The sequence below is a fragment of the Pleurodeles waltl genome, chromosome 3_1, assembly GCF_031143425.1.
Source record: "Pleurodeles waltl isolate 20211129_DDA chromosome 3_1, aPleWal1.hap1.20221129, whole genome shotgun sequence".
Classification (NCBI taxonomy): domain Eukaryota; kingdom Metazoa; phylum Chordata; class Amphibia; order Caudata; family Salamandridae; genus Pleurodeles; species Pleurodeles waltl.
Window position 1 is genome coordinate 544,381,953 of NC_090440.1, and position 13,535 is coordinate 544,395,487.

Below are 13,535 nucleotides of genomic sequence, written 5' to 3' on the forward strand. Positions count from 1 at the left end.
ACTGGGATCCTTCGAGTTACTGCCAATCTGCTCTGAAGGAATTCTGCTCTTCTTCAGAGGAAGGTCCCTCGAGGTCTGACTGCATCGAAGTCTTCAAAATAGTGAGCAACGTGCTTGGGTGTGGCTGGGCTTTATAGGCCTGCCACACCCCAAGATGGCCGCTGCCTCTAAAAACATGGGAAATGTAGTCCCTTCATAGGATAGCACTGATAAATGCATCTTGTCCATCAATGCCCTGAACCTGCAGCTACGTGAGCTTTACCACAGAGCAGACAACACTGATGGCCATTCTTGGAACAAGCGGGGATGACCAGTGGTGCACATAAAGCGCCGCAAATCCGCGCAGCGGACTTTCGGGTGGGACCTGGACTGCGCACAGCCTTTTTCCTGACACTCAGTCTCTGACCCTACGTCAGAGCTGGCCTCTATAACCCATGTTAGAACTTGAGCAGCAGTCATCCAACGAGATGCCATCTCTGATACTGGCTAAACTGTCGCTCTAAAACACTAGCCTACGTAGACAGTCACAAAATTGCTGGTGTGTGTGTGATACCTGCAACAGTGGAGGTCGCCTTACCTTCGCTTCTTCCATCAATCACCATGTTCTCTCAAGACACTCAAAAAAACAAAAAAGACAATATTACTTCACCTTGTCACATACCAATTGTCGGTCTTTAGCGCCCCTAGCACCCAGTCCAACAATTATTATTGGTTCTCCTACTCCCAATACGTCCTCCTCTGATACCCTCGCTAACACCCAGCAAAAGAGCATTTCATCTCTCCACAGCCCCCCTCACACATTCATTTCATTTGTAATATAGCGCAGGTAATGGCTGGCTTTACTAATCCACTCAGCTATTCACTTATAATACAGTTTTGATCCTTGCAGTAGGAATGTAAACCTTCTGCGCTACTCTATGGCATCAAAACTGCCACTAGATAAAACTCAGATCCTTTTGTAGCAGAAAAAATCTCAAAAGTTACTTGACCTTTTTATTGCTGCCTAAAAGCTACAGTTGAAACATGTCAGTTGAAGTATATGCATTGCTTTGAAGACGCAAGCTGCAAGTGCAAGAGAACTGAAGGTGAATATATATGTGAGTGTACATATATATATATATATATATATAGAGAGAGAGAGATATCACTTTTATATGTGGGTGTGGTTTTCCTGGGGGCCGATTGCGGCCCCCAGGGAAACCACACAAGTTGACAAAAGTGATCGATATATATATTTTTTTTTAACAACTATATGGTTTCCTTGGGGGCCATAGTGGCCTCCTGGGAAACCATACAGCTGTTAAAAAAAGTATAGCCCCACACAGGGGGTTGCCCTAGTCACGGGCGACCCCGTCAATTTCATATATATATATATATATATATATATTTTTTTTTTTTAAGTTAAAAAAAAATATATATATATATATATATATGTGTGTGTGTGTGTGAAATTGACGGGGTCGCCCGTGACAAATTGTACACCCCAGGAGGGGATGCAATCGGGTGCGATTGCGCCTCCCCCAGGGGTAAACCTACTTTTAGGGAAAAAAATTGCCCCTGGAGAGGGTGGGTGGCAGCCCGTTTGCCGAGGGGGCTGACGCTCCCCCCACAAGTGAAATCCCTGGTGTCTAGTGGGGGTTTCCTGGCCCTCAATCACAGCTGTGCTGCGATTGAGGGCCAGGAAACCTGTTCAGGGAGGCCTCGTTTGAAAGGGGACAGTCTCCCCTTTCAAACGAGGCATTCCCAAACGTTGGGAAGACCAGTTTGGGACTGCTTTCCTGACTGGATTAGGAAGTGGCCTCAAGGCCTCTTCCTGCTCCGGTCAGGAAAACAGATAGTGAGGTCAGCGCGCCTCGCGGCATGCTGACGTCACAAAGGGCTGGGTGGGGGGTAGACACAAACAATCTTCCGTGGCTCCTGGGGTTTTTTTTTTATTAAAAAAAGAAATCCTCGGATGCGACGCATCGGAGGATTTTTTAAAGTCCTGAGGGTAGGTTAGGACTCTGCCAGTGACTACAAGCAGTAGGCAACCAAACCCCTTGCAGCTTAAATCTTCACCTGAGGTGACTGGCAATATATGAATTCATCCTCAATTGTCACAAGAAAATCGGAAAATCACCAGACACTTCTACAGAGTGTAGCAATCACCTCTAGCAGGAAGACACATGGATGAAATGAAGAGGTAATTAAACGCTTGATTATTGTAAAACAGAGCTGGCACATAGACTATAGTGTCAGGACCATCAGCCTCTCACAAGCTGACACCGAATCATTCCAGAGATTGCATACCTAGATTGTTACCTACTACCATTCTACCCCATTTGATCAATGACCAGAATACTACATTACTTTTTCCTTTGGGAAGCAATATGAACCACAACACAAATAAAAAACAATATCATTAAAACATTTTTTAAATTATTACAGTATTTCAGGAGAGAACCACCTAAAGAATAAAAGAAACCTATCATGAACCTCAGGCTACTTCCTGAACCGAAGGGTAACTTTCCTAATGCAACTGCCTGTGCAAACCACACAACTAGGATTACCCTGCCCATTAGATTCACACTTCCTGCCCCTGTTCATCACACTCCTTCCAAAAGATGAAGAACCTTCACAGACAACTTCACTTCTTGTACCATTTGTACCACAAGGGGAGCATGGGAACACTTGCGTTTGGATACTCATGATAAATAGAAAAAGACGCGCAGGAAATTTAAATTCATTGCAAGGAGACACCAGTCTTTTTCACAATGGGTTAAAAGTCTTACTTTTCTGCACCACATTGTCAGGGCACAATGGTTCTATTGGTCTGAATTTTTAAACTGAGCTGTGTCATCATTCTGCCCTGGATGCTGGTGAACGACCACACTGTGTAGTATCGAGGACGAAATATATCCTGTGACATGCAAGAATCTTTATCGCTTCTAATGTTATGATTTATCAGCCGCCTTTAACACTGTAGATCGTCATTACCTGCTGTCCCACATCTCATCATTAGCATAAGTCTTACAAAGTGCTCTTTCAAAGTGTCTCAGCTATTTCTAAAGAAAGCTATGGATGAAAGTGGGGGTTTTCTGTCAAGTCTTCTGAAAGTAGGCTGTAGGGTCCCCCAAAGGGTCACTATGCCTTTTGTTCTCTAATCTCACAGATCCTTCATGAGCCCTCTTGACTGAGCACTGGTATTTTTTTTTACATGTGAATAACATACATTTATTTACATGATCTTGTATCTAAGAGGTTTTTCTACGGTGGAAGAGAACCTGACCATAGTCTCATACTAGATGAAGAAAAGCTGGGTAAAAAGAAATGCCTCCGCAACTCAAGAACAGTGCTTTCATTAATTTTGTGTCACCAGAAAGCGAGTAGCAAATCCCTTTCACTTGTGTTCCTTTTCCACTGATGTAAAATATTGAAACCATCTGTTAGAGACCAACATGGGCCTTACTGCCAGATTAGTTCTTTAATTGATCGATCTTTTTCAATCTCATTGTACTTCATCAGGCACTGCCCTACATTCCCTATGATCAGTCTCAGCCTGTAACTAAACTTCTTATTAAATCCAAGCAGCATTAATGTAAACATGCACATGTCCCAAAATACCAATTTCAAAGGATACGGTAATTGAAAAATACACTGGTAGTTTCGGCTCTTGAAGCCCTACACTGTGTCTGAAGTCAGATGTTTACTGAATTGGCTACTGGTAGATTTAAGGGTAGTCTTCAAATGCTTTTCTGGCTCAGTTCCAACCTATTTTACTAACACAGTAGAATTATGTATCCCTATAGAGATTCCTACAAGGCTCAAGCTTTTCACTCTACACTCTCTTTCTGTAAATTGTGAAGGGATCGTGAATTTGCTATTCAGGCTCCTCCTCCCAGAATACCCTCTCCCAGGACATCAAACTTCACAAAACGCTAGCATAAGACAATCAAGCAGAGCCAAAAAGACCCATTTTGAAAAATGAATTAACAAGTTTCAAACAAATCCAAGGATATCGTCAACATCTAAAATGATATAGGCAACCCTGTGCTCTAGCACCCAGAATCAATCCCACACCCACCCACCGTCTCTGCAAAATGCATTTACCTCCTTCAATCTGCTACAAACTACCAAAGGCATAACGTAGCTGGTAAAATGAAAGTACTCTCATATCACTAGACCTTCTGGCCTCCATTGTGGTCTAATTCCCCTCTCCTAGACCAGTCTGTAAAAACCTTGGTTTCTATCTTGATGAGAACTTGACATTGATTAAGCAAGTAGATCACCTAACATCTTCCCGTTTCTACCTCTTGAAGGTTCTATTGTACAGCTCCTACTTCCTTTGACTGTTTGTTGGGTCTTTGCTAGGTTTAGCTGTGGATGAGGTAGTCGTTGCAGGACAACTTTTAGGTATTTATGCGCTTATCAATTCCTAACACAAAATAACCTTCCTATGGTCTATAACAGTTCATCACACTACACTGCTGTAGACACTTAGGAACTCTGTGGGAATATCACTCTGACGTATCCTGGATTAGTTTCTTCATTTCAAACACAGTCAAAAAATAAGGATAGAAACAGTTGAATCGTTCACTCATCTGTTGTCCTACTGTGTCTGTAAAGGTCAATCATATCTTTCCTCTTGTACAATATTTATGTTTACACTCTAGCATACCTTCATGAGCTCTAGCATACATTCATGAGCAAAATAAACTTACATATGTAAGGAGAGAACACGAAAATCCATTCTCAATAAAATAACTCAAGCAACTCGAACAACATAACCACATTCTTTGGCCACATCTTTCACGCCACTAAAAGCTTCCTTGGTACGTTTGGGAACAAGACTCAGATCACCATAATGGAAGAAAGTGAACCTGCCTCACTACTCTTAGATTTGACCTGCACCCTTGGGATCCATCCATCTATCAGTCCGAAAGCCAGGATCCTCTAGATACTTTTCAACTTGGACTTGTTCTTAATTTTACAAATCAATGCACTGATCAAAGAGATCAACTGCTAGTGCTCTCCGCACCAGAAACTCCCCGCATGATTCAAATCTGATCACAGTGTGAAATTAAAAAGACATCTTTGTCATGTCTTGCCTTGACTACTGCAACACCATCTACACTGGCCTCCCCAAAACACTCAGTCAGGTTACAAAGCTACAAAACCATGAAGCCAGAATGTGCCTTAACCTTAGTAACTGTGAACACATTAAGCATGTGCTGAAAACCTTTTGTTGGTCAAAACTAAGGTCAAATTCAAAGTTCTCTGCAATTTCCAACCCCCAAATACCTAAACAAAACAGCCCCACCTGACACTCCAGCTATGAGCCCTTGCGCATGGGCTGTCAACCTGATGCACCAATCAGTGCTTAATCTGTAAAAGACTGAGTGTTGATGCCCAAACTCTGCTCAGAAGGCAGTAGACAGCACTATTAACTGTGTACATGCAGAAAACCAAGGCTGCATAATCTGGAATCCACCTCATGCCTCTTTAATCCAACAAGAGACACTCCCTGACGCTTTACCGCTCTCTATCAGGTCCATGCTTTCGCCCTTTGTGGCGGTTTTTCCGTCTTGCTCTTCCTCCATCTTGCCACTTTGTGTGCTTTTCACTTTCTAGTTCTTTGGAAATGTCTGATGTGGAAAGATAAATGCAGGTCCCCAAAAATGAGTATTGTGATTATGAACTAAGAGAACCTACTACTTTTTGATCGAACACCTCGCGTTCTATTTTTACTGAATGTTTCTGTATCCGACAGTCTCAAGTAATCATTGTGCTATAAAACTCCAAAATATTGTCCTCCCTTGCTTGCTTTTTTCAGAAAATCCATTTGCGTATGGCTTAACTGGCAAAACTCTCTCGGACAACACGCCCGAAAGTGCTCCCACGTCTAACAATATGACCAATGGTTACCCCATAATCATTGGCTGCTAACTGTCCAAACACATCTAGTTGCCTACAGATGCTAAAAATAAGGTTCCGAAAGTTTATAAAAAATGTGTAACTACAACATCAATCTGCTGCACACCACCAGATAACCACACTTACGCCTCATAAGTACAAAGTGAAAATGTAAATGTAAAATTTGGGTCAAGTGACCGTAATTGAGCGTCTAAGCAGTGCTCGGATAAAAGTCGACAAATTAAAATTGAAACATTAAAGTGCATTTAATTAAATGTAATCTAATAGCCACAACACAGTTTTTCTCAGAAAAGCATTTTATGGTAGGATATACAGTCTTGAAAATGTCCCGGAGAATAAACACATGGCCGATAATTTGGGAATTGTTTAAATTGTTAATTTTTGGTATAATGAAATAAACTATATGAAGCATGTAATTCTGAAAATGGAACGAACCCTGTCAAGCGCATAATGAAGGGCAAGGAAGACTGCCATTGGACTCTGAGGTTTACATAATTTTTTTTAGCGTCATGCTTATCAGGCAAAATATATTATAATATAACTAAGAGGTATGCTACAAACGGATATTAATACATGACTGTTCTGTTGAGACATCCTCGTCATATCTGTTGTGCATATTATTTCATTTGCTGTTGTAGGGCCTGGAGATCATTTTATTTGCAGTGTGTTCTGCACAAAGTAAATTGACAAAAAAAGACATTGGGCTAGAAACCATGCTGTCATTGTAGTATTTCATTTACAGTATATTAAAGTCTAAAATATGCTCTATAATTGTCGAGGGAGCAACCTAAGGGAGGACTATTGGAAACACCATTCATTATATGTTTGAAGGGTGTCTTTATGGCCTCATTGAAATAACTGGGGGAAAGTGTGGTAGAAAGAGAAATGAATGTACAGTCCATCTTCCTGATGTTCTAACTTCCAAAAGGACAGCTGTCCTACATTTACGTTTAGGGAGGGAGTTGAGATATTTATGGTGTATCCTCATGATCAGATCATTTCTTCATAGATGGTGATCGGCACAGATACCTTATTAATTGCAATATTTCACCATTTACGTTTATATTTGTAATTTTAGGCTCATGCAAAGGTCTGGCACAGTTACAACAAGCAGTGGCGCAGCAAACAAAGAGGTAAGCAATGCATGTCACTGGTGTGCGCTCTGGATGATGAACTACAAGCGCATATTTATTACTTAGCAAAGAAGCTTATGCATTACTGACTATCCCCGCTATACTCCACCAGTAACCAAAGGGGTTAGCCCATACTAGTAGTTATCCACAACTGACCCGCAGGGGGCAGACTCTTTTGCCAAACAACATTACTAGCTAAAGCAGCTATTAACCATAACTGTCCAGCAGCTCTTACTGGCAATCCCAAGCTGAGGCAAAAGGAACTGGCCCTTACCGGCTTCTATTGACGTGTTATTAACAGGGACAAAAGCATACTATCTGTTATTTACCCCTGATTGGAGCTGTGGGGCAGGATTCACTGACTGTCGGCTACTGCTTATCAACACAAGTCAGGTTTCATTATGTTATTGATCATGGAACAAAAAGGGCTGAGGCCTTACTTCCCCATTTGTTAACAGGCTTACTTGTAATATATAAATACCCAAGAGATAATGGCCAAGTGCATGCAGCCCACCCCTACCTTCATCTGAGTGATCCTGGACTAATCCCAGTTTGCTTTGTGCTTGCAGGTATGGTGGGGATTTCTTTGACCAGTGACTGGGGAGAGCCAGTGGACATGAACAGCCAGAAGGACATCGAAGCTGCTGAGCGCTATATGCAGTTCTATCTGGGCTGGTTTGCAAATACACTTTATAATGGAGACTATCCTGAAGTGATGAAGGACTACATAGGTGAGTCTAATGTGGAGACCGACTACTGGATGTGGTGGCAGGAGGAGAAGGCTTCAGGAGTGCAGTGAGTTACTTAGACTAACCTTTGGCCTTTACTGACTCTCCTTGTCGACACTATGATGTGAGGCATGCGTTTCAGGCATGCTAGCTCGGGTACAAAAAAAAACCAAATTTTATTTTTCCTGCACAACAGCCTCCCTCTGTTGGTTGAGGGGGAGACTATATGGGAGTCAGTGCCTGGTATGTCTACTAACCCTCTGAAAGACACCTCAAAAGGGCACCTCTTCAGTGCTGGTGATCATCCTTGATGAGTCCTAAGCAGGCCATGACATACAGTTGGCTATTTCTTTCAACACACCAGCCTGAAGGAATAGCAAATACCACTCATACACAATGTTGGTCAGTAATATAACATTTAGGTACTCTATTCTATGTACCGCTCAGTCTACTGAAATCAAGACTACTGCTCAAACTGGGGGAATTGGAAATATCTTAGTGGTTAAATCCATGCCATACGTTCTTGATAGCATCTGCTTTCATGTCATAGTAGTTTGGGCCCACAGTAAAAGCTAGAGCCTGCTGTTTTCCTTAGTGTTTTATTTAGACTGTGCTATTAAAGTGTAATGTAAAATGTATTCTTTTTGAAAGTTAAAACTAGACAATTATTATATGAACTTTTCTGATATTTGTGTTACATTATATCCGGGCTCAAACTTCACACCACTTACTCTATACTCGGCCATAAGTGCTTCATGAACAAGTTACTTACCGTTAGTAAAACTTTCTGGAAGATACTGTAAACACAGAATCATTACCTTTAAACTAGTCACAGACGCCAGATTCGATCCAGATATTTTTTTTCCGTCATGCACCCCAATAGGTGGTGTAATACAGCTCTGTGGTGACTCCATACCACCCTGAAAGTGACAGGACAGAGTCGCATATTAGTGCCAACCCTGCACACCGATGTCAGTATCTGCAACATTCTCCTTCCACACCCTCAAACACAGAACAATCTGAACGAACTGCAGGTCAATGTGTAACAAAATCTATCTTGGGACATTATGTCTAGGAGTTCACTCTACATAATGAGGAGGTAGGTGGGCAGTAAGGAATCTGCAGGTAGAGTAACCACAGAAAAGACACTACCAAAGGTAAGAAACTTGTTCTTCTGATGGGTACCTACATTTGCAGGTTCCTTACCTTTAGAACAGATAGTACAACAGTATCTCTCAAAGTTGGCGGGTCGGAAGAGGGTCAAAGCAGTAGAGCTTTGTCAACATTTGCAACACCCACATAGCTGCTTGTCAGATCCAGACCTGGCACCAAGCTTGTGAACACAGCTGTAGTGGCCTTGGCCCTGGTGGAATGAGCATTTAGGCCTTTCAGAGGGGTTCTTCTTAGCCAGCATGTAGCAGACGTTAGTGCTTAGGACTATCCATATGGACAGAGTCCTATGTTAAACTGCCTGGATTTTCTTTGTCCCAGTGATCCTCACAGATATGATATAATCTACACTATGATATTAAAACTCAAAGCTCTTGGAGGGTCAAGCCGAAAGAGCCTCTCCTCCTCTTTCAAAGGATTTAGCAAAGCATACCATTTTGGCAAGACGATCAACTGACCCGCTTGGAACCACCTTTGGCAACAATGCAGCCTGTGACCGCAGCACCAATTTGTCTGGGAAGAAAGTGATGCAAGGAGATTGCATGGATACTGCCTGTAGTTCACTCATGTGGTGATGCCACTCATGAGCCACCAGCCAACACCAGCGCAGCGGATCTGATCTGCGCTGGCCCTCATGAACCCCGCTAGGTGGCTGGCTACCATGGCTGGCTACCAGAGAGATTTTCAGCTGCTCTTTTAGGGCCAAAATGATCACCTGAAGCTCCAAAAGGTTTACCTGGACTGGGCTCTCTGCTGCAGACGATGCTCCTGAACTTCACCTCCTTATACATCCTCCCCACCCCAGGAGTGACACATCTTCCACAACCATTAAGTCTGGGAAAGAAGGGAAGGTAGACTGCTGCAGGTCAGGTTGGTGCTTGCCTGCCATCACATGAGGTCCTGCATGGTCTCTTATGAGATCTAGACAGGGTCGAAAGGCAACCCTGGTGCTGGGTCCATTGTGCTCCATGCTGGGCCTATTGCAGGGACCGCATATGCCATCTGGAGTATGGGACAGGGACGAAGAACAAGGCCAGAAGCCCAAGAATCCTCAGACTCAGAACCATCCTCACAAACACACACAACTGAACTTAAAACATTGGATTACAACATGAATGTCCCACACACGCTGCAGTGGTAGAAAGGACTTGAACTCTACTATGTCCAAGATAGATCATATAAAGGGAATTCTCTGCGCAGGGCTCTGGTGGGAATTCGACTTGTGATGGAGAACCTCAAGCAGATTGCCTCCAGGCAAACGTCTGCACTTGTGCTGTGACTGACTGTGGTGAGCCTGCCTTGCGCAGCCAGGTCGTCGGGGTACGGGTATATATGTATCCCCAACCTCCACATGTGAGCAGCGACCACCGCCATCAGTTTCATGAACACACGAGTGGCTGGGGCCAAAGTGGAGTACAGCAAATTGGAAATGTCCTGACCCCACCATAAACCACAGATAATGTCTGTGGGACTGTAGGATGGGTAAATGAAAATACATGTCCTGAAGTCCATGGACAGCATCCAGTCCCCAGGATGCAGAGCAAAGAATATTTGAGCCAGAAAAAGAACTTTGAATTTGCCCTTCTGTGAAAATGCATTCATGGGGGGAGGTCCAGTATCGACCTGAGGCCTCCATCCTTCTTATATATGAGGAAGTAGCATAAATGGCACCCCTCGCTGAGTTCAGAACTCATGCAATGGCACCTTTACATCAGAAAATTGACTTATTGCATGAAGATAGTGGCACAAATTGCTCTGGTGTGGGGTTGGGAAAGAAGAGGCGGGAATGGAATGAAAGGCAGGGCGTTGCCCTTTGGATCAATCTATAAGAATCTTTGGTCTCATGTGATGGATCTAAAGCTGACGAAGAAATATTGCATTCCTTACCAGCTGTCTGTGGGCCTGGGAGTGCAATCAAAACAGCTTGGGAGCCACTGCAGTAGTGAAGTAAGACAGCTGTCCATGCTTGTGTGAATGGCACAAGCCACCACCATGTCCTCTGCCCCAAAAGTCCTATGTTTGCGGCTGCATTATTTGGATAGGGTAGTAAGCTATGCCTCTGGAATGCTCCATAACATTCTATACTGCTGGTGTAGTTGTCTTGCTGGGGACAATAACCCTAAAGGACGAAGCTGTGACACACCTATTTTTCAATAGTTTGAGCACTCAGTCAGTGTTCTCTCTGACCAGGCTAGACCGATCAAAGGCCATGTCCATAAGAGTACTTGAACATCCCCTGAAAATCCAGTGGATTGCATCCAGGCATATCTCAATCACAACACTGCTGCCAACAGCACAGCCTATGCAGACAGTGGCATCCAGGCCTACGCACACAACAGAATTTGCTGCATCCTGATTTGAATCGTTTAGGCCAATGAGTTCCTGTGGTCCTCCAGAGTGGCTGCAAGATCTCTCTGTCCCATAAGACGTGGGTGAACCTGCACAAAAGTCACACTGCATACACAATGCGTAAAGCGAGGGAAGCTGAGGAAAACGTCTTTCCAAAGGCATCAATACATTTCAACTTTCCACCAGGGTGGTTTGAAAGAAAAAAAAATTGCTTTGAATTTACTTGTGGATGCACACCACAAGAGTTCCAGGTTGTGGATGTCTTGTCAAAAAATCAGTTCCGTCAGGGGCAACGTTGTCTAACTAGAGATATTGAGCTTGGCTCAGAACAAATAGCCTTTAGAGTGCCTGCCTGTAAGGGCCTCATTAAATGGTAAAAGTAGTTACGATAATGTTGGACCTGGTCGTAGAATTTCAGTCAATAAACTGGCATTGGTTTCCAGAGTAGGCAACTACAAGTCTAGTGCTTCTGCTGGTCCATGCACTACTACTTCAAAATAGACGTTCCTCCATTGGTGGAGCCTGTGGCAAGTCCAGCTCTGTCTCTAGTGAGGTATCTAGCTCACTGGTGTTCTGCAAGACAAAATAAAGGCTTTCATCAGTTGGGAGTATATAGTCTGACTCATCATCATTATCAGAGTCATGAAGGACATTGAGTATGGACCGAATCAGAGCTGAATCCAAAGAGGTCCTCTACTCTGTGATAGCACTGGCAACAAGAGAGGCCAATGCTGAAGGTCTGGCTTTGCAACCACTGATCGAGCCTTAGTGCTTTCATGGAGTGACAAAGGTCTTGAGTGGGCAGGTGCCTAATTATCATGAATGGATTGGGCTATGCTAAAGCATTGTATGTTTGGATGGCTGACTATCTTTTTACCCACCTACATCTGATTTCAAAACTCAGTGGTGCGATTTATTTGCAATTTTCCTACTAGGAGCTTCGTTTTGGCGTGTCTAAATTCCCATCATTCACCACTAGTCCGTAAGAGATGTTTTTCAGCTAATTTGTCATGTGCATCCCTAAATGGTAGAGTTGTTTTTCACAAGCTAGTGCGAGCCCTTCGATCTCTTAGGCAGACTTTGATTCACTGTAGGCAAATTAAAAGATTTCCAAAGGGGGGGGGGGGGCGACCCCTTCGCTTATTTGGTGGCTTTCTACTGAAATGCTCCTCCTCCTTATTTATGCTTGACTTCTGGTCTTCTGCCTTTTCGTAGGTTGCTGAAAACATGTCTATTTCCTCATTTATTTTGTATTTGGGGCATATGGAGTTAATCTGGATGGCAGTCTAGCACCAGGATATCCCTTCAGGATGATTGTGGGCTCTATAAATACTATAAAATATACTTTAATTTATCAGCTATCTTTTCTGTCCATTACTCAAGTCCCTAGACAGATCTACCATCGTACTCTAATCATATTTCTTTACATGTCTTCAGTGTAGAATATGTTTTCAATATTTACTGAAGTCTAATTATATCACAGTTATCTCTTTTTAGGTCTTGTATTTCATCAAAGGTCATATTGTGTAAAATCCAAGTAGTGAAAGGGCTTTGGGTCAGCCCACTGTTCATCAGTGGTTGGCTTTCTTGTCAATATATTTTTTCTTACACATTATATTATACTTACTGTGATTTACAGCTGTTTTGCAGTGTTTCAGCTGGGGCGAGTTATATCATTCGACTGCTTATAATCAGAGAACTACTTTTTTCTTTCAGCACTCTCCCTAGTGTGCTTGTCATTATTTCTATTTTGCTGCCCTTTGCTGGTGTGCCTGCTCCGTTCTTTTCCTACTTCCTCCATTGATCTCCCATGCCTTCCTCACTGCAACCGTGCCCCTCGCTTCTTTTACGTTTGTACTCCTGCAAAGTTTGCTATAAATGAACTGGACAAAAATGGTTGTCACCAACCTTCAAATGGTAAACTAACCTTAAAAGCAAAAATGGTAATTGGTGTTTCCTGATGCATTCATAAGCACTGGTGACCATTCTTTTTGATGATGAAAAGCCACTGCGAGATGGCCATCTATCCGTGTGCATAAGTCTTAAGGAGCCATCTTGGAGCAGATTTCATCAAACAAAAAACATACATAGAAGGTCTTTGATGCATGAGTATGCATCAACACCCAGCAACAGCCATTTATTTTCTCAACACGCAATGGCTTGCAAACATTGGCATAGCAAATAACTTGGCAGTCTCAATAGAAGAGTTTCTGTTGCCACTCAATTACCCTTGTTTGGCATA

At 42.9% G+C, this 13,535-nt stretch overlaps 1 protein-coding gene across 4 annotated transcripts in view; it reads left to right on the forward strand.

Annotated features, from left to right (window-relative positions):
• LCTL (lactase like) overlaps positions 1 to 13,535 on the forward strand; it is a 168,795-nt gene that overhangs the window by 60,360 nt on the left and 94,900 nt on the right. For all 4 annotated transcript variants that reach the window (XM_069222881.1, XM_069222879.1, XM_069222880.1 and 1 more), the window contains exons 9-10: positions 6,992 to 7,046; positions 7,616 to 7,777. In XM_069222881.1, the coding sequence (XP_069078982.1) occupies positions 6,992 to 7,046; positions 7,616 to 7,777 (217 nt within the window). The remainder of the gene's footprint in view (positions 1 to 6,991; positions 7,047 to 7,615; positions 7,778 to 13,535) is intronic.